The 25,355-nt window shown below is 46.1% G+C and overlaps 1 protein-coding gene across 2 annotated transcripts in view; it reads right to left on the bottom strand.

Annotated features, from left to right (window-relative positions):
• DHX30 (DExH-box helicase 30) overlaps positions 1-25,355 on the bottom strand; it is a 1,000,138-nt gene that overhangs the window by 854,600 nt on the left and 120,183 nt on the right. For both annotated transcript variants that reach the window (XM_086941023.1, XM_086941022.1), the window contains one exon: positions 13,041-13,158. In XM_086941023.1, coding sequence (XP_086797149.1) covers positions 13,041-13,158 — 118 coding nt within the window. The remainder of the gene's footprint in view (positions 1-13,040; positions 13,159-25,355) is intronic.

Below are 25,355 nucleotides of genomic sequence, written 5' to 3'. Positions count from 1 at the left end.
TTAATAGGGTCCAGCCTACCCCGTACCCCACCAGGACCTAACTCCTTAGTCTTATAAAATTCTTCATGTACTCAGCCATACATGAGCGCAGGCCAAGTACATAATCCACAATATCCTGTTTAGGAGGTTTGAGAGCTACGCAAACAAATGTTGGACCGAATCTGGAATAAATCATATTCACCCACAGTCAAGAGATCTGGGTTAAATCTATAATTCTTATGCTCACCATGCCACCCCAGTTTAGACCCAGCCATATGCAAATCAGCCTTGACCCTGTGCCTCATTAGAACAGTCCAGGCCGAACTGCCAAGCCAGGTCCTCCATGGACCGGAAAGAAGTATCCTGGGACCGGTTTCTGGGTATTAGCCTTCATCAGCAAAGCTAGCTTGAATCCAGTGGCACAGAGAGCAAGGGAAACTTCTAGTTCACTCCACACTCTTTCCACATTGCAGTTATGTTACTACACATGAAGTTAGTACCTCTGTCTGTTAAAACCTCCTTAGGGAAGCCCACCCAATAAAAGATACTTGTTTCCGATCCATTACTTACATTTGATAACACTTTTTCTGTAGGATAACAGCAAGAATAACAACCCTCTCTCCTTTCCAAGTCCGGTATCCTCTCAGTAACACCTCTGGAGAGCAATGCCCACACCCCTTGCTGAGGAATAGATGGGTTATTGTCTGAAATTTGCTCGGATGTCAGGGGTGGGGGGAGTTTAAGTTGTGGAAAAAAGAAAAAGCAAGCCATGTTCAACATTTTTTAAGGCCGGTCTGTCAGATGTGATGGATTGCTACCCTGGGAGAAATGGATGTGATCCTTCCCCCACTGGATGGGCATCCACCACTAAGGGTAAATTACAGTGGTTTGGTGACTGTTCCACTACTGGAAGATTGAAGGAATGATGTCCATGCTGAGCCATGCGCTGTCTACCAGACCCACATCCGCATCTATAAATGGCTGGGGAGATTGCTGTACTGTTTGCAGAGATTGTCTCTGCCTATACGCCAACCCTATGGAATAGCCTCTGAACTGGTGTGAAATTGTCAGGGGTCAAAAAAAACAACAACTGCACCATAGTTGTTATGAGGAAGAACAGGATATTACCCCGCCAATGCCCTCCTTTCAATCCCCTAACATATCGAGGATAGCTTTTTTCCAGCCAGGGTACAGCTTGGGAAGGGTTACATTTATTCAGCTCTTCTCATCCACAGGAGCGGGAACGCCCCCTTCTAGACGGACACCAATCCCAAAGGGCCTCAACAAGAAGTCGTCCGGGACGAGAACGCCTGAGGAGGGAGTGAAGAGCGCTGAAGAAACGACCACAGGACGCCGGACACTGGGAAGAGAAGCAGACAAGGATACCCCGCCTGACGAGGAGAGAAGCAGTGCTGATCGAGAGGAGTGGTCTGAAGAGTGGTGGACACCTCCGGAGGACGCTTCTATGCCACCACAGCTCTGGAGAGCTGCGGCCACAGCAGTACGTGGGACTGGGCAGGTGATAATACAGGGGAGGGAGGCGGGATACGAGTCTACAAGACTCCTGGGGCACAGATAGTTTAAACGGGCACGTTTTTTTCTCATGACAGCTCACAAGTCCTCACAATTGCCCCCCCCCACTTTTTTACACTCTCCTGCACGCCGAAAACGAATTGCCTCGAGCAAGTCTGTAAACAAACCCACTCGATTGTGCCTCACTTGTGTGTGTTCACGAAGATTTTTGGAAACCTCCTGAGTTAAGGAGGAGACATAGTGAAAACTTATCGGAAGGAAAGGTCCATTTTGCTTTGTTACAACAACATTATTCTGCCCTTTATTTTTATTATTGTTCCTGTTTTCCACATGCCCGCTTTTCTTTTTCTTTTTTCCCATCACCTCCTTCTAAATAACCCTCACATTACTGTGGTGGAACATGAGATCCCTCACATTATCGGTCAATTCCAGGATAAGGAATATGCTACTTACCAGTATGCATCTGTTCTTGGCATGTAGGGCTGCTGACATTCATATCTGTGCATAGATCGCCGCCTAGTGTTGGGTCCGGATGATTGCACATTGTTGTCCTGGAAGAGTCTTCGAAGTATCACGAGATAGGTGGCTCCTCCCCTGGACTACAGTGCGCATGGGCATCCTCTCCATCCTCAGATTGTTTTTCGCTATTGTGGCAGAGATGGAGTATAGTACAGTAAGTGATGACCATGCCTGAGAATGATTCTGAGAGCTACAGCTGCGACAGGCACCGGGGAGGAGGGCGGGCGATATGAATGTCAGCAGCCCTACATGCCAAGAACAGATGCATACTGGTAAGTAGCATATTCCATTCGAGGCATGTGGGCTGCTGAATTCATATATGTGCATAGAATAAATAGCAGTTTCCTCCTTAGCGGTGGTTGCCCGTGCCAGCTGTAGCAGTCTGAAAAAGAGTTCTGAGAACAGCCTGTCCTACAGCAGCTTGCTGTTTGGAGTGTACATCTACGCAGTAGTGTTTGGTAAATGTATGTATGGTGGTCCATGTGGCTGCTCTACATATATCTTCTAGAGGAATGCTACCTCGGAAAGCCATGGATGCACCTAACTTGCGTGTGGAATGCGCTCTTCTGGGGACTGTTAATGGGCGTTTAGCCTTCTGATAACAGATCTGTATGCACTTTACAATCCATCTGGCTATACCGGATTTGGAAATGGGGTTGCCTTTGTGCTGTGGAGAGAAGGCAACAAACAGTTGCTTAGTTTTCCTGAACTCTTTTGCCCTGTCTATGTAATACAGGAGAGCTCTTTTAACATCCAGTGTGTGCAGTGCTCGGTCTGCTACTGAATCTGGATTTGGGAAGAAAACGGTCAGTTCTATGGTTTGATTAATGTGGAACTGCGACACCACCTTAGGCATAAATTTAGGGTTGGTACGCAGCACTATTCTATTAGCATGAATCTGTATGAAAGGCTCTTGAATAGTTAGGGCTTGAAGCTCACTAACTCTTCTTAGCGATGTGATTGCTACTAGAAAGGCCACTTTCCATGTCAAAAACTGTATTTCACAAGAGTGAAGAGGTTCAAAAGGTGGTCCCATTAGTCTGGTGAGAACTATGTTCAGATTCCAGACAGGTGAAGGTGGGTGTCTGGGAGGAATCGCTCTTTTGAGTCCCTCCATAAATGCTTTAATGGCCGGCACCCTGAAAAGTGAAAGGTGCTGTCTGTTCTGAAGATAAGCTGCCATTGCAGCTAAATGTATCCTGATGGAACTATATGCCAGATTGCAACTGTATAGATGTAACAAATAACATATGTTTTGCGTTGATGCATCTAGCGGATTTATGTCATTATTGGAACAATAAATGACAAATCGCTTCCATTTTGCCGCATAGCACGCCCTGGTTGTAGGTCTTCTTGCCTCCTTGATGATGTTCATACAGTCAGGGGGCAGGTTTAGGTAGCCAAACTCTATGACCTCAGGAGCCATATTGCAAGGCTCAACTGTTGCGGATCTGGGTGCTGAATGTCTCCACGGCTCTGAGTGAGGAGACTGGGTGTGAGTCGCAGTCGTCGGTGAGGCACCACTGAAAGTTCTAGGAACGTGGTGTACCACGCCTACCTTACCCACGTTGGAGCAACTAGGATGAGCGTCATGGAGTGCTGCCGCAGTTTGCGTGCCACTAGCGGTATGAGCGGTGCTGGAGGAAAAGCGTACGCAAATCTACCTGACCAGTTCATCCATATCGCATTGCCCTGAGACTGCGGGTGTGGGAACCTGGCGGCGAAGGTTTGGCATTTTGCGTTTACCTTTGTGGCGAATAGGTCTATCTCTGGATGACCCTACTGCTGGAAATACGGTTGGAGCACTGAGGGATGTATCTCCCACTCGTGCATCTGATGGCTGTGCCTGCTGAGCAGGTCCGCCATCTGGTTGTCATTGCCTGGGAGATGTTCCGCCATGAGGAACATGTTTCTTTGAATGGCCCACTTCCACATGCTCTGGTCTAGATGTTACAATTGTGGAGAGTGTGTGCCTCCCTGCTTCTGGATGTAATACATGGCAGTCATGTTGTCCGTCCGGATCAGCACGACTTTGTTGCACAAATGCAATTTGAACGCCTTCATCGCCATGAAGATTGCCATCAGCTCCAACAGGTTGATGTGCATCTTTTGCTGCTGCTGCGTCCATAGACCCTGCACTGTATAATGGAGGACATGCGCTCCCCAGCCCTGGAGAGATACGTCCATTGTCAGCACTATCTGTGGTACAGGCTCTTGGAACGGTCGTCCCCTGCAAAGGTTTTGTGTGTTCCACCAATGCAGAGAGTTGTATGCACGACCGGTCAACAACACTAGGTCTTTGAGATGTCCCCGAGCCTGGTTCCACTGTTGTGCCAAGCACTCCTGAAGCAGGCGCATGTGTAGTCTCGCGTGAGGGACTATGAAGATGCAGGAGGCCATCATACCTATCAGCTGCATAAATACTTGCGCTGGGAGTTAGTGTTGGGGCCCAAATTTCTGAATCAGCAATTGCATGCTATTGACTCTGGCTGAGTTTGGCTGCGCTGTTGCTGTCAGAGTGTTTATTGTCGCTCCTAGGTACTGTGCGGGTTGAAGATGAGATTTTGGGTAATTTAGTGAAAATCCTAGACTGTGTAGGAGGTGAATCGTGCGGGACATGTGGCTGGCACACTGCTGGGCTGAATTTGCTTGGACAAGCCAGTCGTCCAGATAAGGATAGACATGGATGTGTTGTCTCCGAAGGTGCGCAGCCACCGTCGCCAAGCACTTGGTAAACACTCTGGGGGCTGTAGTGACCCCGAAAGGCAATACCTTGAACTGGTAATGCTGGTTGTTTATCGTGTACCTGAGATATTTCCTGTGTCCTGGGTGAATGAGAATGTGGAAATATACGTCCTTTAGGTCTAGGGTTGCTAGGAAGTCCCCCTGACTGAGCAATGGCAGAACTTGCTGCAAAGTCAGCATGTGAAAATGTTCGGACAAGATGTACTGGTTCAGGGGTCTGTGGTCTAGAATGGGCCGGAGAGACCCGTCCTTCTTTGGGATTAAGAAGTACAGTGAGTACACCCCTGTACCCTGTTGTTCTAAAGGCATGAGTTCTATGGCCCCTTTTTGCAGCATGCAGAGGACTTCTAGCTGCAATAAGTGCATGTGCTCTGCGGACATAGGACGGTGCCTTGGAGGTATGTTGGGTGAAGTGGAGGTTAGTTCTAGACAATAGCCGTATTGGATAAGTTGTCTCACCCACCTGTCTGTGGTAATGCCTTCCCAAACTGGCAGGCACTGCTGAAGTCTTCCCCCGACCAGTATTACATGGTCTGGGGGCAGTGACAAGACGTCACTGTTTATTGGTGGCAGAGGATCTGGCATTATTATTTCCTCGTCCTCTGCCTTTGGTGCTGTTCCCACGATATCCACCCATATTGTTTTTGTTATAGGTGGTCTGTGTGCTCCCTTTGTTGTATTGGGCTTGCTGTGATGCTTGCCCTATAGAGGCTCCCCTGTTATTGGAGCGACGAAAGGAACCGCCCCTGAACTGTTGTGACTGCAGAGCTCCCATGGATTTTGCTGTCTGTGTCTTTCTTAACTTTTTCTAGGGTCGTGTCTACATCAGGACCAAATAGAAAGTCAGGATTAACCGGCTGATTAAGTAAAGTTGTTTGGATCTCTGGCTTAAAACCAGAGATGCATAGCCAGGCATGCCTTCTAAGCATCACACTTGTGTTGATGGTCCTAGCTGCTGTGTCTTCTGCATCCAGCGCACATTTAATGGAAGCATTTGAAATCAGCTTCCCCTCCTGTATCAGCATTTCTCCTCCCTCCTTATAAGCATCAGGCCGGTGTTGTAGTAGCTGCTCTAACGTGTCGTAATGAGCCCTATAATATCTGACTAATAGGGCCTGTGTATTTGAGATCCTCCAAATATTTGCCGCTTGAGCCGCTACTCATTTGCCAGAAGCTTCCAAGATTTTGGATTCTTTGTCCGGAGGAGGAGCATCACACCTTGTCTGAGAGTTCGCTCTCTTACGAGCATTAGCCACCACTAGGGAGTCTAATGGGAGCTGGCCCTTGATGTACGTAGGGTCTACAGGCGCAGGCCGGTACTTCCTTTCAATCCTTGGGTTTACAACCCTTGCCCTTGTGGTCTCCTTGAAAATGTCACCAGCGTGTTTAAGGACACCCTTTAGCATAGGCAATGTCTTTACTGATCTTTCTGAAGTCGAGAAAGTATCAAACAAAAAGTCTTCCTCCACTGGGTCAGCGTGCATTTCCACGTCATGGTTATTGGCTGCCCTTTCAATTAGTGCGTTAAACGCAGCAGTATCTTCAGTAGGCGAGGTTTTGACGGTATAGGACTGAGTGTCAGGCGTGGTGTGTGGTTCACCAGGGTCAGTCCCGGGTTGAGGTTCCTCTTGATCTGTGATAATTAAATTCCTCCTCATTGTATCCCTCCCCCACATCCTCATTGGTACGTGTGGGAGAATAGGCATATTGTTGTCCATAGGACTCCACAGGTTCAAAAAGAACAGGTGAGGTGGCAGAGTCCCTTTTCTTTTTGAGTGGGATCTTGTATGACTCCAAAGGATTTTCTGGAATTATCTTTCTTTTGTAAATAGTGAGTTTGCCAGAATCCAAGTCGATGAATAGTTTTGACTGATTGTCATAGGAGGGCGCTTGGAACACCACGTCCTCCTCAATGGGCTGATTTCTTGATACTATCGACACCTTTTTGGCTGTGTCGGTGCTGTTTTGTGGCTCGAACGACTTAGGTCGAACGGTCGGGGGTAGTCCGTACTTGATTGGTGGCGTAAGCATTGGAGACGAACCGACCTTCTTCGAGGGCGGCGCGGCGCTGTCTTCGATCCGACCGACTTCGTCTGATCACTAGTTTGCTTGCGGCCTTGCATCGACTAGGGCTCCCGGTGCGCAGCAGGCACGCTCTTCTGCATCGACGTGACATAAGTTTTCGGGTCGATTTTGCTCTTCGACTCGAAGGCCTTACCCACTATTGGCTTGGAGGCTGGAAGCTTTGGATCGAGAGTCTTCTTAGCCTCGAGTCCTTTGCCAGTGTCGCCATCTTTGGACGTCAACGGCGTCAGCGCGACGTGCTTGACCGTAGATACAGGCTTCGGCGACCCGATCTTTGGGCCGACGCCCCCTTGTGACCCTGAACGGTCGATGACACTTTTGGTTTTGATTGGAGCCGATGACTCCGAAGCCGTCGATCCGAGGACTGTCTTCAGCAGTTTCGGTTTCGATTTAGCATCTTTCGGTTTCGGTTTTGATTTCACCGCTGATTGTGGTTGATCGACCGATGGCTCCTTAGAAATATTCTTAGCCGGGCCCTGACGCGGGGCTATAGAATGTGGATTAAGATCTTGGCTAAGGCCTTCCGGCGATGCCTCGACCTGAGCCTTAGAAAGTACAGTGTCAGTATTGGGCCCGCGCGACTGCGGTAGGGCCTTGCTCATCGCTCGAGTCGTCATCGACGGCTCCGATGGCCTCTGCGTCATCTCCTACCTCGACGAAGTCTTCCTCATGGACGTATTCTTCTTCTTCGTCCTCATCATAGATAGAGTCGTGCTCCGACGCAGGATCCAACTGTTGTTCAGGATCCTCTTCATCAACGCCCTCGTCATCAGCCTCGAAGATGTTCTCCGGGTCGGGTGCCATCTTCTACGCCGACTGTCTTGCGGCGCGTCGAAGCCGAAGGGTCTTCTTCGACCTGAACCTAGAACAGGCCATGCAGCTGGCCTCGTCGTGGTCCGGGGATAGGCATTTATTGCACACTGGGTGCACATCAATGTGAGGGTATTTGGAGTTGCAAACGGGGCATCTTTGGAACGGGCTCCGTTCCATCGTCGATCGTTGATGGGGCCTCTGGTGTCGAAAAAAGGCAAACGGCCTTCGACGTCCTGTTCGAAGAACTGGACCAAGTACGTGGCACCGAACGAAAGACAATACCGACGCCTCGAAGGCCTTTTGGCCTTGAAAAAGTGTTTTATATCGATTCCGAACTTGAGTCAAGAAAATACATCTGAACCCAATGGCGGAAAAAAAAATTCTGAGGATGGAGAGGATGCCCATGCGCACTGTAGTCCAGGGGAGGAGCCACCTATCTCGTGATACTTTGAAGACTCTTCCAGGACAACTATGTGCAATCATCCGGACCCAACACTAGGCGGCGATCTATGCACAGATATGAATTCTGCAGCCCACATGCCTCGAACATACATTGACCGCCTGTAATGGCAGAGTTTTTGGCTTTATTTAGCAGTGATATAGATCATTAATCTTGCTCGCATCTAGTATAGGTATTCTTAGCCTGTGTTGGCCCTTTTAAGCCCTTTTTCCAGACCTAGAAGAGGATAGCTGCTTAATATGCCTTTATTCTTGACTTTAACCTGTCTATTGCCTATTGGCTTTGACATATTAGACACATTGGTATGGTTTATGTAGGTATTCTGACAGAGCTAAGGAGCATTTCACCCCTTTCAGGCCTACAGGCCTAGAGCTAGAGGGACTCCATCTTGATGAAGCTGAGAGGCTTTTTAGGGTAAAGGCAATGTTTATAGTTAAGGCTGTTGTGTGCTAGAGGGAAATCCAGTTAGGACTGCTTCTTATCCGAGAAATGTGTTTTTCTCTTGGGCCCAGACGTAACAAGCAGATGGCCACTGCGGTTGCGTGGAAGCCTGGGAGCTGGCACAGGAATTCGGTAGGAGACAGCCCTCCGGTGGAAATTTCCATGAGGGGAGAGGAATCCATATTAGCGAGCTACAGGAGAGGAGGGGTGGTCAGTTCAGTTTGGAGTTCAATCCAGCGTGGTGTGCAGTTCAGCGTGGTGCTCAGAACAGCTTGGAGCACAGAACTGCTGGGAGCTCAGAACAGCTTGGAGCTCAGAACAGCTTGCAGAGAGAGAGAGAATGTCTGCTGGAGCTGCAGAATAGAGTGCAGTTCTTAAATGGAGAAAGAAGGCAGACGATTGCTGAAGATGAGGAGAGAGAAAGCAGTGCAGAGAGCATCAAAGAAGGCTGTCAGCTGGAGCAACTGAACCAGAGGCGTGGTGATGTGGTGAAGGAGGGAGAGACAGAGAGAGCCCTAATCCCACCAGAGGCAGAGAGAGAGCCCTAATCCCACCAGAGGCATAGAGAGAAATCTTCCTTCTAATAGGTGAGGTAGTCTGACTTAGTTACACTTACACTTAACCTTGTTCTTATTCCCTAGGATGCCTAACTAATCCTTTCCCTTTCAGCGGAGTATTCCTGTTATGTTTAATCTTTTCTCTTTCAGCGGTGTGTTCTACCTATAGTCTTTGTCAGTTCTGTGTAAAGGTTTATATTGTACTAATAAATGACCCCCATTAATTAGTGAATTAGTGTGCATGAGTTCTTTTATGATAAAGTTATCCTGGCTTCAAGCCAGTTGCTGTTGAGCCACTGATGGATCAAAAGGGAGTAGGAGCGCTTAAATCAAGAAATAACTCAATCACATAGTGTGTATATCTTTATCCCCATACAGTGAGGGTAATCTTTCCTGGTAGGTATTACTGTTTGAACAGATGCTACCCCTCATCAGGTAAGTAATAGTGAGGGAGAGAGGAGACTTGCAACTAAGGGACTAAGTTAGTACACCATCCCATAATATTATTGTAGTAGCAGACCCTTAGTGAAGAGACTTCCCAATATATATATATATATGTATAGGTGTTCATAGGAATGTGGTCGTCGTTGATATGCGGCGTTAATGAGAGCACTGAGTAGGAGATCAGTGTGTATACCCACTAGATTGTGGCTTGAATAAGTGAGAGCACTAGGAGGTCGAACTAGTGTGTAGTTTTGCAGGATTGCAAACAGTTTGGAAAAGGGAGCATTGGGTTCTGCAGGCCCGTGTGTAGACGCACCGGATTGTGTGTCATATCTGCCCTAGGGTAGAACGGTCTGGGTCAGGGTGGCCGCGAGACCAACTGATGTGAATAAGTGTGGTGTAGGGTATGGATATCCCTAGTAATCAGTGAGTATTCTTAGTATCCCTATAGATTTAGTGGTGTTTTTAATAATATGAGCTTGTATATTGCGAGTTCCCCATCTTCAGGTAGGTACCAGGTGCCTGGATAGTTGGTCCTGAGGAGGGATGTGATTACGTTCTGGCTGGGTTGGAGGGGCCCCTGGGGGCTGATCCCACCTACTCAGAAAATCCAGCCATAACACCGCCTTCTCGCCTTTTTTTTGTTTACTGCATACTCTGGGGATTGTGCCACATCGTCACCCTACAAGAAGAAGAAGAACAATCACCAGCAACCACCCCAGAAGCAGAAGACACCCATATCCTCACCATACTGACTTTCTTTTGGACTCTGGTTTTCCTTTTGTTATTTTCCAATAAATGACGCCACCATTCAGCCTCACGTTAGACTCACGTAAGACCTCCTCGCTTTATTTTACGCCCTTCCCTCGCACACCTGTACTTTCCTGCCATCTCATTGAAAAGGTATGCCCTATCAAGGAAATCCTCTGTAACGATCCACGCATGTCGACAAAGTACAATACTACTGCGGATTGCCCTTTTCCCATGAAATCAGTGGTATTTAGATCTGTGCAGATATGATTTATCCATGTCCTTTCTATCAAGAACTGTATGGGACAAAGAAGCACTAAGGTCTTAACTGACTGCCGACAGGATCTCGCTTGTCATGTCCCACAGGGCATGAGTAGAGTGACCCAATAAACAAGAATCATTTATTGAACGCAATGCTAAACTGGCAGAGGAAAACATATGCCTACCGAAAGCTCCAATCCTCTTGGATTCCCTATCCAGAGGAGTTGTTCGGAATGAGTTGGGATTCACTTTACTATTTAAGACGGGAGTCACAAGGTTTTCTAGAGTATCATGCTTAGTAAGAAAATTAGGGTCGCTAGGAGCCCGTTAGTGATGCCTGGTACCTGTTTATTTACAAGAGGGCAGGAAAAGGGTTTCGATAAAGCGAGCATCAAGGTATATGTGAGGGCCTCTTAAAGGGGGCAACAGCCTTTACAATGAGGTTTTCAACACGTTGTGATTTTACTACACATTTTTAAGCATGCATGTTTTTACAACATGTATGTTTTTACAACGGATGCCTTTACCATGCATTTAAAGTTAAGTTGGGAGGTCTCCCCCGCATGTACATTGTTATATATATATACATATATACACAAAGCGTGGTAATGGCATGCAAAGTATTTCCCTGAGTTGTTCTGTTGTACAACCCTTAGAAGGGGGCAGGGGCTCAGAGCTAGCTGTCCTAGACGGCAACATTTCTGTCAAGGCGTCCATTTTAGTCTCAACTGAAGGCAGCTGTTAATCCAAAACCTCAGTTGCCCTCAGAAAAACCACTGACAAGAGGCACTTACTTGCCCTGGAGGCTCAATTGGTGAGTCAAGACCTACTTCCGGAGAGGTTTCAAGCCCACTGGTGTCTTGCAAATCCATGCAGAAGGAAGCATCTGTGTAATGAGGAGGGGGAAAGCCATCCCCATTGCTACCATCATCATCCGAATCCTGGAATGTCCCTTGCTCTGAGTCAAAGCCAAAAAGATAATTGAACCTTTGCTGCAGTGTACTTCCCTGGCAGAGGCACAGGGACCGAGTCAGGGTGCATGAAAACCAGCTGCGCTTTTGTGATTTTGTCATTGATCAATAATGAGTAGAAACTTTCACTAGACAAAACTCTGCTCTCTCTCTTGATCACAAGAGTTATTTTGGCAGAAGAAAGGAACGGACATCAACGAGCAAAGGCTACGCTTAAATACAGCTCTGATTTGTCACTTCTCAGGGACATGGAGCAAATGTGGTGACGCCCAGCACCATTCTACTGGCATGCAAGAGCACTACTGAGAAAGGTTTCCAGATCCAGTGTGGCGTTTGGTGAGTATTCTAAGTTGAGAAATGTGTAGTTGGAAGTATCCAGCAGAAGCAAAGTTTACTTCGAATTCCATTCAATTATTTTAATAGGATACTCAGTAAAAATGCAATTACAGTAACTCTGTACCTGAAAGATTATCTTAATGAAAATTGATCAGTTCTTAACTGTGAAATTGACGACCTTAATAATAAACGAAAAATCATTTATCACAATATTATAAAACATTACTGAAGGCAGTCTTAATGAATGCACGTACCTGTGGTGGGTTTTGTAGGCTTCATCTCAGTGCTATATATATTCATAGTGGGTAGTGTTGTAAATTCACATGCTCTGTATACTCCGGTCATCAAGTTTTGGGCACAGACATTTGCAAGGTGTTGTGACTCAATCCTTAGCCCACATTGTACCAGGAACAAAGACAACATCTCAGATTGTTTTCCACTCAGCGGATGAGTTTTGTAAATGGAGTGTAGTGTTGAAGACAAACAAGTATGCATTGTGGAATACAACATGATGAAGAATGATGTCATCTTCAGCAGCTTCCGGGGAAAAGCATGTGAATATACAACACTACACTATAAAAACAGATGATTAAAGTGTAAGTAACATTTTCCCTTCATAGCATGACTGGCTGTAGGCACACAGGCTCTACATAGACTGTAAAGCAATTCCACCCCTAAGTGGTTGTCAGGGAGCAGATAATGTCGGTGTTTCAAACCAAGCTCTCGGCACTGTCTGGCCAACTAAAACCTTTAGATGGGCTTGAATGTCCTCACAGAAGTATTTAGTGAACATGTGTAGTGTTGAGTTATATAACAGCGTTACAAATGTCTGCTTGAGGTTCCCCAGAAAAACCCCAGTGGCTTCACTTTTGAGAATAGAATGTTCCCAAGGCAGTAAATAAATTGACGCTTGGCCTTAGCATAGCAGGTTTACTGGCTCCTTCTACTCTGTGTCATCAGCAAGAACCCACCTGGGCAGGGAAAACACTCGACCTGGGCTAGGCAAAGGCCTTATTCCACCCTGCCTGATGCTGAAGCATGGACCCAGGTGTCAAACTCTTTCCTGTTAGTTCCAGCACATATGTTGGAACACAAGGAACCAGGTCACTTTATACCATTCACAAGGCAAACACGTTTTGTACTCACCCTGGGTAAAGAGGAGGTTGCAATCTGGAGGACATTGGCCAGAAGAGTCTTTGGGTTCGGGTACTGAGATAATGCAGTGAGAGCGCTGGCATCATCCCCCATGTCAAGGGAAGACAACCTGAGAATTAAGATAAGAGCACACGTTAAACAGAGTGGTCCGCGGTCACACACCACAATATGCTACTGACAGCTAGTTTGCATATACAGCTGCTGGGATCCCCTCTGAGATAGATGTTCTTGGCTACCCTTTGTGAGTAATGGTTACTAAGATACCTTTGACACATGAAGAGAACTCAGAATTTAGAACTCTAAGATGAGAGGCAACCAGAATCAGACAATTCCTGGAGTGACAACTTTTTAGAAATGAAAAACAACACAGAACCTTCCACCAGAAGATCAATTTATGTACATGGTCGGCAACAGGCTCTGGTCATTACAGCAGTGCTCAGTGTGTCATATTCTACCCTTTTTCAATTATTCTGAAATCTATAGACAGAACCACCACATAATCGGTTTACTATATACAACACAAGTAGTAACAGCAGATTTACAGCAATATTAAGATTTGACACAAAATACCCTTTATGAGGGGTGGGGGTAGCACATTTTTTTTAATAAGACATAATAAGTTGAAACTTATGAATCCCCCAATATAAAACAATACAGTGGTGCCTTCACTCTGACAATAAGTGATTTTCATTTGCTGAATGAATCAAACATGACACCAACATGAAAGTAAGAGCTAAAAACAATCGCCCAAGTACTTTTGAGTTTACTGCTATTTTGTATAAAGAATAGAACACTGCCTCACTAACCGTCCTTCATGTTAAAAACATGCAACAAATACTTGACTAAAAGAAGGAGAGAATATTTATCACACCCAGATACATTAAATGGAAAAATCCCTTAATTGAAGTAAATAATAAGAATGTATCCAGAAAGCTCTGGGTTTCTGCAGGCAGATTAGAAAAGACTTCCAAGAATGTTAATTATAAGATAGAACACGGGGAATCAATTGGATAAAGGAAGCATTCTAACCGTTTCTGAGTATCTTGCATGTGATGCAGGGAAGTATTTCAGTTACTTCTGGTATACAAAAAAAGTAGTTGGCTCCCTCCATCTGCTCCATAAACCAATCCTAAAGGATTATATAGAATTTTAAGAGACTGCTAGAATTAAATGGGGTGATACAAACTTTGAGCGATAATCCAATGAGGCTAAAATATACAATGGAATTCTCGGAAGGAAAATGGATTACACTTTAAGTTAAATTCAAAAAGATTCATATAAATGTACTGGATAATTTTTGTCACGCTAAATTAGCAATGTTTGTCGCTGGTGTATGTTAGGCTTGTCAGCTTGCCCTAGATCTTCACAACTGTTGTTGTGGGACTTTTTGAGTTTAACTGCATTCAGGGGTGTAGTATCGGACTTTAACCCTGTGAGGAGGAGCTCGCTTTCACCCCCATAGCCAGTGCTTTAAATGGGAAAAAATAAGTGCAGGTACTCATTAACATGAGCTAGCGGTGTAGTTAGTGGGCGGGGCCAGGGGCGGGGCTATGGGCAAGACATGATGATACTTAACGACTTCTATAACAGTTGCACAACACAACAAAACACATGATAAATGTGTGTATATAAACAAAGCAGGTTAACATTACACAAAATGAAAGAGAAATGCGATAATATGTTAACATTTCCTTTTTTGCAAAAGTTACACCTTCTTAATGCCATACTGTTAAATGCTGTTGTTTGGCACAATACTATATATTTTTTAACATGTGAGTAGGAAGAAACTTAAAATACCTCCACTACGAACCAAAGCTCTTATGGCACCAAGCAAATGAAGCAAATCATCATGACCCTCCCCAGAAGATATTTCTTGTCTCTTCCATCGATCTATCCATTCATCTACCATTTACCAGCTGATGTCCACCATTTACCCTTTACATTCTGTCGTCTTTTCAGTTTTTCATCCATCATTCAGTTTTTCACCATTCTGTCTGTCCTCCCTTCATATCCAAACCTATCCATCCACCTTTAAACCTATCCATTCATTCTTTTCACTCTTCCATCTCTTTATCCACCCTTTCACTCATCCATCAATCCTTTCTCTCATCTATCCATCAACCCTTTCACTCCATTATACCATCCACCCTTTCATTCTATCCACCCTTTCATTCCATCCACCCTTTCACTCAATCCCTCCTTTTATTCATCCATCATCCACCTTTTCATCCATCCCCCCTCCCTTTCATTCACCCATCCAATCTTTCACTTATCCACCTATATCCACCCTTTTATCCAATCATCCACCCTCTTTCACCCATCCATCTACTCATCCATCCATCCACCTTTGCTTACTCATCTATCCACTCACTCACTCACCCACTCACTCACCCACCAACCCTCCCTACTACGTTATTTATGAACCTTTGTCACCGAGCAGACATGTACACACAAAGTGCCACCCATTTTTCTTACAAAAAACAAGCATACAAATGCAGGCAAATACACAAACATAAGCAGACACACTAAAGACTTCGGAATGTTAAAAGCCATGTCATACTCTTCATCATGGCTTTTTAATTGCCACTACCAGGGGACTGCCATGATTCCTATGTTTGTGCAAATGCAGAGGATAGTGTGAATGTGGTTGACAGCACAGGGCCTGAATAGACCCCGTAGCTGCCAAGGTTTCAGATTGCTATGTGTGACATTTTCATATTTTCATTGTAATTGTGAGTGCCATTTCAACGACTATGAGTGACACTTCCATCTCCCCGTCAGTCTGCCGTGAGTTTGCAGAGGCGGTAAAGGCGGAGTTTTTGCCGGCGTTCGAGGAGAGGATCTGAGCGGGAAGATCTCTAACCATTACGGTCAGCGACTTCTGAGCCTGGAGTTCTTGTTTGGAGACGGTTTTGGGGCTTTTAGTAGGGGCTCGGCAGGGCTCCTACGGAGTTTCCTTTTCTCTTTTGCAAGGACTAGTAACAGGATGCTGAGAGATTACACAGCAGTGGCAACAACTTGAAAAGGATTGGGGTTGGAGTATTGAAGCAACAGGAACACCCAGGTAAACTCGAGGATTTTTGACATAGCGGAGGAGCGCCGAGCGCTCAAGCGGGGGTGCTCCTTTCACCGGACCTGCAGTACGTACGCTCCTGCCGTGAGGGAAACGGCTGTGGGGGTCTCTGCTGATCAACAAGCGCCGTGAGGGCAACGGCTAAAAAACTTCATTACCCAGGTGCCCCTGGGATTACTGGCACACCGCTGACACGCCTGGCTGCGCCCGGAGGCGCTACATAGCGGGACGCGCGCGGGCAGCGCCGGGCTGAGCCCGGGGAAAGGGCGGGCCGCCTGTGGCCGTCCAGGGCAGGGCTGGGCCACGACCCCTGGATTAATTCCTATTTCAACGGACTACCGGGACTACATCACAATACTTTTTATAAACTATATCTATCAGCATGTCCAAAAACAGGGCTCTCTCGGCCCCTGCAACAGTAACCATGGACAATTACCTCGTGAAAGTTGTTAGTAAAATAAATAGCGAAAGGAGGATGTCCCTGGGTCTTAACAATTCCCCGCCACCCTCCTCCCCATATACAACCATTGTTACCTCTGATAGGGAGGTACTTAATCATCCGATTAACCTGGATGAAACTCCGGATGGTTTGGTGGTGCAACAAGATATCCCTGCTGATTTACAAGACATTAGTGTCCAGCTCCCTACCACTCCAGTTACCCCTATTACCCCTGTTGTTAGAGCAGTCAGGGCATGCAGAAAAATCCTACCTAAGCGGGGGGGGGGAGGGGGGGTTTGGTGCTAGGGCACATCCCGTAAAAAGGCAGCCGTTCCCTCAAGTGACCCCATTAAAATAGGTGAAGATTGGGACAGTGAGGATAGCGTGCTATTAGACACTGCCCAGCTCAACTTTTTAGCAAGTTTCCTAGAAACTAAAATAGATGGGATCATTAAACCCTTGGTAGATAAAATTAATATAATGGCCTTAGAGGTCAAGAGACTGGGAGACCTTGTAACCAAGATGTCGTGCCCAGGCACAGCATTGTCGTTCGCCCACGACTACGCAAGGTAGCAGCGACAGCCTGGTGACCTTACAAGCCGCTGGCTCTAACTTGGTAGCTCGGACAGGGAGGGGTTTACAATCCGGAGAGGGCCCGTCTACTGACCCAAAGCAAGCGGTAGGCCACGTTACCCAGGGGACTGCAGCTGAGGCAACCAAGGGTAAGGAGAGAGAGGAGAGTTGGACTGAGGTAAGACGCAAGCGTTTCATTAACTTACCACCAGAGTGCACGCCCTATGTGGTTGTATTAACCAATGTATCTGAGGTAGCAATTGACACCATTCAAGAAACACATGAATCCTTAAAAAATAAGACGGTGTCTTGGTTAAACAGGCAGTGTGGTTTTCCTACTGAATATTCTGACCAAATTCTAACTACCAGGAGGGTTAATTGGATTGGAAGTTCAAGGAAGAGCAGTAAAGGTGATTGTATCATAGTTAACTTTAAGCACCCTCAACATGCAGCCACTGTTCACCTAAGGGCGGCCTCTTTGCCTGTATCTGACCATAATGTGGGTGTACGATCTCTCGCATTTTTTTATTGTCACCTTAATACTTCCCTTCAGGCTAGCACTAGTATTAGGAATGGTTTGTTTACACTGGCACATGGGCCTGCATTTGTGACACCAATGCATAATTGATTCAATGCATTTAGTTCATTAGATTGTAATGATTGACTCCCTGTGCCTCATTTGTCGCTTGCCCAGGGTGAATATGATAATGGTGAAGACATAGGAAAAAGTGATAACTCTGTTCCTATTTGCCCGGAGTCAGTAATCCGCCACGGGTACGAGGCTGTAGATTGTACAAATGTAGTCCAGGACAATAGGGGTGTTAGTAACACTGTTGAAGTCTGTGGCCTGGTTGATTGTAGGAGAAGAGAGATCAACCACGGTGGTCACAGCCTGAATGGAATTACACTTGCTAGCTGGAATGTGGCAGGGATTAGGTCCATGGAGAGGGATCCAGCCTGGATTGATTTTGTTAACAGTTATGATATCCTGTGCCTCCAGGAAACATGGAGCAGGGAGGAGATTAGTTATGAGAGCTTTGAGTCCTACAACCTACCTGCTTATGGTTCAGGCCCAGGGCGAGCTAAAGGGGGCCTTGTGGTTTTAATATCTATTTTACGCCCTATTGTGGTGAAAAAACACCTGCAAATGGGTGTTCATGGGCAGATCCTTTGGCTTGTCGAGACTGGGGTTCGAAACATTATATTGATCAATTACTATAATAATATTTTTGACAATACTAGGTCCAAAGTGGTACACGATTTAGCTGACGCCCTTGAAAATCTATGCGCAGATTCTAAGGTTGTATTCGACTTTATTTGGGTTGGTGACTTCAATATCAAGTTATGTGAACATTCAACATTGGGGATTTGCGGGGTTACAACTAATGATGGCTGGGATGCTCCGCATTTTAGCCCTGGCAGCTATGGAGATGAATTGCATAAACTAATGAGCTGTTATGATTTGGAAATCCTAGAACCCTGCAAAGATGAACATGGTCTAGCTGTCCCTACATTTAAGAACGGTCTAGGAGGCTCGGTCATTGACAATGTGATTATATCCTCTAATGTAATTTCTAGTTGCACCACCCCAAGAATAGTTGTCTGTAATACCAGTGATCATAATTGTATTAAAATGGAAACGACCTTCTGGGCGGATAAGTCAGTTATAGTGGGACCTACTGTTTCTAACCTGGAACCCCATAGGACTAATGGTGTCAGACTCAGGTGGGCAGGGGATAAAGCCGGGGATTTATCTAGTAGTATTATTAAGGGGAGCTTTGCAGAAATCGATTCAATTTTAGCTAATGTTAATGATCATGAGAGGGTACTGTTGTGTTTTAATAGTATTAACCTAGCTATTAGTAAGAAATTTACCGGGAAAGCCAACACTCTATCGAGGAAGAACCCAGGATGGTTTAATCATCACTGTACAGTTTCTTTAACTTCCCTGAAGGTGGCATTATCGGTTAAACCTAGGGATCCTGTTTTAATTGCTAAATCAAGACTGGAATATAAACGCGCCCTTACAGAGAGGAAGAGGGAACTCCAATTGCAGGCATGGGATTCACTAAATTTAGCTGCTGAAACATCGAATACCACCCTGTTCTGGGCAACAATTAATTCCCCATTACTTAAAGCGGACGATACCCCAGAACTAACCTCCACCGTGTCTAGTGAGGGGTGGATAACTCATTTTTCCAACATTTTTGACACAAATAGAACAGTGGCGGTGGAGTCCAAGGGGTGGGATGTGGTGCCACTTGATATCACTCCCAAGGAAGTAGAACAATGTATTACACTTAGTAAAGGAGGCAAGGCTCAGGGCCCTGATGGGGTACCCATCGATGTATATAAGACCGAACCTAAATTGTGGGGACCCTTGTTAGCATCTGTTTTTAATGCTGCTGTCTGTAGTGATGCACCTGTTACCTGGGGACAATCAATTATTGTACCCATTTACAAAAAAGGCAGCAGGTCAGAGGCCAAAAACTATCGGCCTATATCCCTCCTTGATTCGTCGGTCAAAATTATGAGTTGGGTCATGTTAGTAAGATTGGAGGAATGGGCTGAGCAGGAGGGTATTCTGGCTAATAGCCAATATGGCTTTAGAAGGGGTAGGGGTACTCTCGATCAGTGTATCAATTTGGACCTGCTGATCGGGAAGTACACCGAGGCTAAACAGGGCTCCCTATACCTCTGCTTTGCAGATCTGAGCAGCGCTTTCGATCTAGTGGACCATCCCACCCTGTGGACCACCCAGCTCAATCTAGGTGCCCCAGAGGGTATAGTATTCTTCTTGGCTAGATTATACGACAAACTGCAGACCTGCGTTCGTTTTGGTAAAGGGGGGGAATGTACCCCGAACTTTGACGTCAAGCGGGGAATTAGACAGGGCTGTGTCTTGGCCCCACTTCTTTTCATTTTATTTATTAACGGGATTGATAATGTTTTAAAGAAGGTTGTGGCTGATGCCCCCCAGATCCATGGCGATCCTATCCCAGTGTTATTATATGCTGATGACGCTGTTTTACTATCAAGAACGCCAATAGGATTACAGCGCCTAATGGATAGTTTCTCAGCCTTTATTAAGGCAAGGAAACTGGTGATTAACAAAGGGAAAACTGTAATAATGACCTGTGGGAAAAAGAGGAAGTGCCCAAATGCCTTTTTTATTGATGAGGGAAAAGTCCAACATGTGGACAAATTTTGTTATCTGGGAATTACCTTTGCAAATGACAGGAAATGGTCCAGCGAATTCACTAATATCCGGAACAAAATGGCCAAGAACGCCTATGGTGTTTTTAGATTTGCCTCAAAAGTAGGGGAGAGGCGCACCTTAGACATGCTCAAAATTTATCAGGCTAGGTGTGGGTTTATTGCACTATATGGCGCAGGCATATGGGGATATAGCCGGCATGACAGCTTACAAATTGAAGAAATTTTTTTTTTTTAAAAGCTTCTGTGCCTACCTGTTTCAACCTCAAATGAATTAACCCATCAAGAGCTTAATATTCACTTTCTAGGTGATTTGTTATCCCTTAGGCCTTTGATGGTCTGGCGCTCCATCTGGCTCAAGGAAGAGAAGGCCTTTAACAGATCAGTCATTGAAGATTGCCTTTTAATGGACAAATTTTTAGCGATCCCATGGATTAAATATGTTGTTGTCTGTTTTTCGGAAATCTATAGTGTTAATATTGTTAATGACCCATCTGCAGTATCCAATATTACTAAGACTGAAATGAAAAATACCTTTCATGGATTTGCAGGTAGAAAGCGTAAATTAGCCTCTGGATCATTATCTACTGTACTGTTTTATAACTCATTTGTTACAGGTGAAGTGTTTCCGTCGTATCTCCTGATGGTAACCAGACAGTCACACAAGTTTGTACTCACAAGGATGCGGTTCGGGATGGCACATTATTTAGTGGCTCATCCCCAGATTAAGAAACATCCGACAGGACCATGTATGTGTGACTCTACATCTACCCAAAGCACTCAGCACTTTCTTTTGTTCTGTGAACTGTACAGGGAACAGCGTAATATGTTTTTGAAACCTATGCTTAACAAATATGGTGTATGCACAGCTAAGGAAGCCATGGGCCTGATTTTAAATTTACAATCAGCAGATATTTGTTTTTATACTGCAACGTTTTTAAATAAGTGCATTTATTACAGGAAAAATATGATTTTTTAATGTACCATATTTGTGGATTTTTTAAACTTATGTATTTTAATCTCTTTTAATTATGATATATTTACTGTTTTACCTTGTGCTTTCATGGTCATTCACTTGTACCGAATAAAAGCTTCATGAACTGACTGAGTGACACTTTCTCGCTAGCAAAATTAAGCAAGGAAGACGAGGGAATCATATAAATATCAGAAAAAACATCCATTTGATTATAGCTGCTAATGTTTCAGATTGCTTATGTGTGACATTTTCATAGTTTCAGTGGATTTACGAGAGTCAGGCAACAACTAGATGTGCAACATTTAGAGTGGCACTTTCTTGCAAGCATAATCATGGTATGAAGTCATAGAAATAGACAAATATCAGAAATCACACTCATTTAAGCAACAAGGAAGTCAAACTCTGCAGTAGGTGCTTTTGAAGCTTTTCAAATTCTAAAAAAAATCAGCACCCTCCACCCCACCTTCAGCTTCAGGTGTGGCCAAACCACATGTAACAAATCTCTGTGACAAAAGCAGCAACCCACTGAGTTATCCACATACAATCAAGTACAATACAATATGCTTATTTTGAAGGAGGCATATTTACCCTCTACGCTACTTAATGGTCAGAGTGAAAAGTGCCAGTGGAGAAAACTCTGATCTCACTCCAGCAGGAACAATAATCACCTGACTTATCAAGTCTAACTATGCTGAGAAAATAAAGGGTGCTGCTTCGTAGTGTCACTGTCAAGCAGGGATGTTAAACACTTGGCACTACTAATAAATCAGCAAAGCTGCTAGTTTACAGAAAAGGTAGCACTGGGCTGGCGTGGTGAGTGTGGGGCAGAAGTTGGGCTCGGGGCTGGGCACAGCAATAGCCCATCATGTCGAGGTCAGGAGGAGGTGAGCAGGTGATCGAGTCTCGAACACTGGCTTCCTCCTTCAAGTCCATGTAGCAGGAGAATTCCTGGGTGCTCTGGGGCCCGGCTGGCAGGCAGAAAATGAAACACCGTGCCACAGCATGGGCGGTGACCACAGAGTGACAGAGCAAGAAGGGAACCAGGCGCATCTAAAAGATCTAGGAGAGTGTTAGGAATGTGTGGAAACAATGGGCTGGCGGCACAAATTTTGAGCTTGCTTGGCGTATAAGAAAGCCTTCTATGCACAGACCGGGTAATTGAGGCATGTGGCGTTAGGAAGGTAGGTGCCTCAGTGCAGAAAGCAGTTAGATTAGCGCTCCAGGGGCCACTTCGATCGCATCGTCTGGGCATTAACCCTCTGATCCAGAGACAGTACGGGAAGTGTGAGAATCCGCTCCTGATAATATGTCTATCTATGTATAAAGTGTTACCCTGCACAGAATTTTCTCTACCTGAAGTGCTGCGCTTTGAAAATCACACGCGCACACTGTAAAACGAATCTCAACCCTGCTCTGTCCAGCACAGCGTGAGGGCAAGCACCGGACATTATTCAGATGAGCCCTGCTGAATAGCTCAGCAGGGGCTCAGATCGGGAGACAGAAGCGGCGCCTTTGCTCCCAGAGACACGTCCCACTCCTGCTCACCACTGCGCCGGCACTCACAGCCACTAAGCCTACCTTTTCATGAGTACCGGTACTCTCCTCGGGCAGTGGAGAAGTGCCGGTACTCCGAGCGATAAATTTAAGAAGTGCCGGTACTCAGTACCGGTGAGTACCGGCCCATTTAAAGCACTGCCCATAGCCGATCCTCCCCGAGGCTTTTGGGACATGTTGCCGGCTGACACACCAAATACACCCGATAGGCAACGGTTAATTAACCCCCGCAGGAACGCCCCGAGAAGTGCCAGGACCAATAGGAGGACGCCCAGGACAGTAGAAAGACGAAGCGGGCGGATGAGGGGGAGTATCCGGAAGTCGCCAGCAGCACGGAGGACGGAGCATGGAGACCTGACGGAAGGAGCCCAGAGACGCTGCAAAAGACGTCTGGCCCTGAGGAGGACCAAAACCAGAACAGCACCAAGCCTGAAGAGGATGAGGACGATGTTCCCGCGGAGGTCGAGGCTTGGTCAGAAGGCTGGTGGACACCCCCGGAGGATGCCTGTATGCTGCCGTAACTCAGGAGAGTTATGGCTTCCTCGGTACGTGGATCGGGCAGGGGGGATGGGGGAGGAGAAATAATTGCTGGTGACATGGGCACAAGGATTTATCTGGTCTATTTTGTGTATTTTGGGGAGGGAAGTGGGCACACCCCTGAGCACTACCGGCCTTGACTTACTGTTGCCTCTTCTTTGCCATAGCGACCCTGGGGTAGAGAGCTCACCTCAATACTTAAACTCGTGGCCTGAAGTAAGGGAGGAGTTTTGCTTCATTCTCTCAGTTTTTCCCCTTAATTTGATCACCTCCTACTTCCATCCTCCACTTCCTGTATTACCTCTGTCAGAGTACACCCGGTGTTCTCTTCAACTTGGTGATGGTGCTCTTTTTCAACGATAAGACCTCGTGACAGCCTTACTTACCGCCCTTTGTCTCTTTTCCTCCTACGGTACCCGGGGAACGTCATCATCGCCCACCTGGAGAGGACGACACCGACAGAGCTCTCAAGCAACACCTGGAATCCACATCAACGAAGCCTCACTTATGTTTGCCTTTTGTGTTTTGGGCTGAGTCTTGAATAAATACGCCAAAATAGATTCACGCATAAGACCTCCTAGCTTCTTTTTCGGTCTGTCCCGCTCACAATGACGGAACCACGCCATCATGAGGCACGGGCGGCATGTGCTCATGACGGCGTGGCTCCGTCATGCAGCTTCCGCTCATGCGGCATTAATTCCCCGCCTGTGTGGGCGAATTAATAAGTGGGCGGGGCCGTGACGGAACCACGACGTCGTGAGCACAGCACGCCTGTGACTCATGACGGCGTGGTTCCGTCACGAGCATGGCGGCACCGTGCTCACCCCTCACTCCGCGGCAAAATTCGCGCCGCGGCAATATTCACGCCGCGGCCAAGGGGTTAAGGAGGTGGTCCTCAACTACTAAGCAGGAACAGGTAGAGAACAATGTCTACCTTTACTCAACTATACAGAACATCACACATCAAATTATGAACAAATACATTCAAGTTGTGAAGAAAACAGATAGTCACGGTCTGTAAGTTCGGTTTTACACTGTCAGTACCTAACAGGGTTTCAGCCAAAATGCCAGAATGAGGTATACCATACCGGAGAATGAAATGTCAGGGACAAATAAGGAGTGTGGTCAGCTTTCAACAAACTGTACACCAAAATCTAACTTCACTTTTCCAAGTTTCAATTTAAAAAAGGTATATTCAGATTAGCCTGCTGGGTGCATGCTTTGCTAAGCTTATCGTATTTATTTATTTATTTAGAATTTGTAGTGCCCCTGGTTAGTCCCAAGGAGTGTCCCCGTGCTAAGCAGTAGCTGCATATCATGATCAGAAATAGAGTTAGAAACAGTTAGGCCCTGGGTTCCTACTAGCTCTGCTTATAGAGCCAAGTCTTAAGATTTGTTTCGGAAACTTGCCTCAGAAGGTTCAAGTCTCAGGTTGAGTGGCATTGAGTTCCACAGCTTGGCCACACCACGACTAAAGGAGCTACCTCCCAGTCGTGTTCGACGCACTCTAGGAATCACTGCCAAAGCTGCTTACCCAGATCTAAGAACTTTGGAAGTGGTGTGAGCTTTGATCAAGGAAAAGACGTAATGCAAATGCTACTTACCAGTATGCATCTGTTCTTGGCATGTAGGGCTGCTGACATTCATATCTGTGCATAGTCCGCCACCTAGTGTTGGGTCCGGATGATTGCACATTGTTGTCCTGGAAGAGTCTTCGAAGTATCACGAGATAGGTGGCTCCTCCCCTGGACTACAGTGCGCATGGGCATCGCCTCCATCCCCAGATTGTTTTTAGCCATTGGCAGAGATGGAGTGAAGAAGTGAGTGATGACCATGCTATTAGCATATGTGTGTAAATGAATACATACTGCAGCTGCTACAGGCGCCGGGGAGGAGGGTGGGCGATATGAATGTCAGCAGCCCTACATGCCAAGAACA

This window comes from Lissotriton vulgaris, chromosome 10 (assembly GCF_964263255.1).
Source record: "Lissotriton vulgaris chromosome 10, aLisVul1.2, whole genome shotgun sequence".
Classification (NCBI taxonomy): Eukaryota; Metazoa; Chordata; class Amphibia; order Caudata; family Salamandridae; genus Lissotriton; species Lissotriton vulgaris.
Note: the sequence above shows the minus strand (reverse complement) of the source record. Positions and strands in the feature narration are given on the sequence as shown.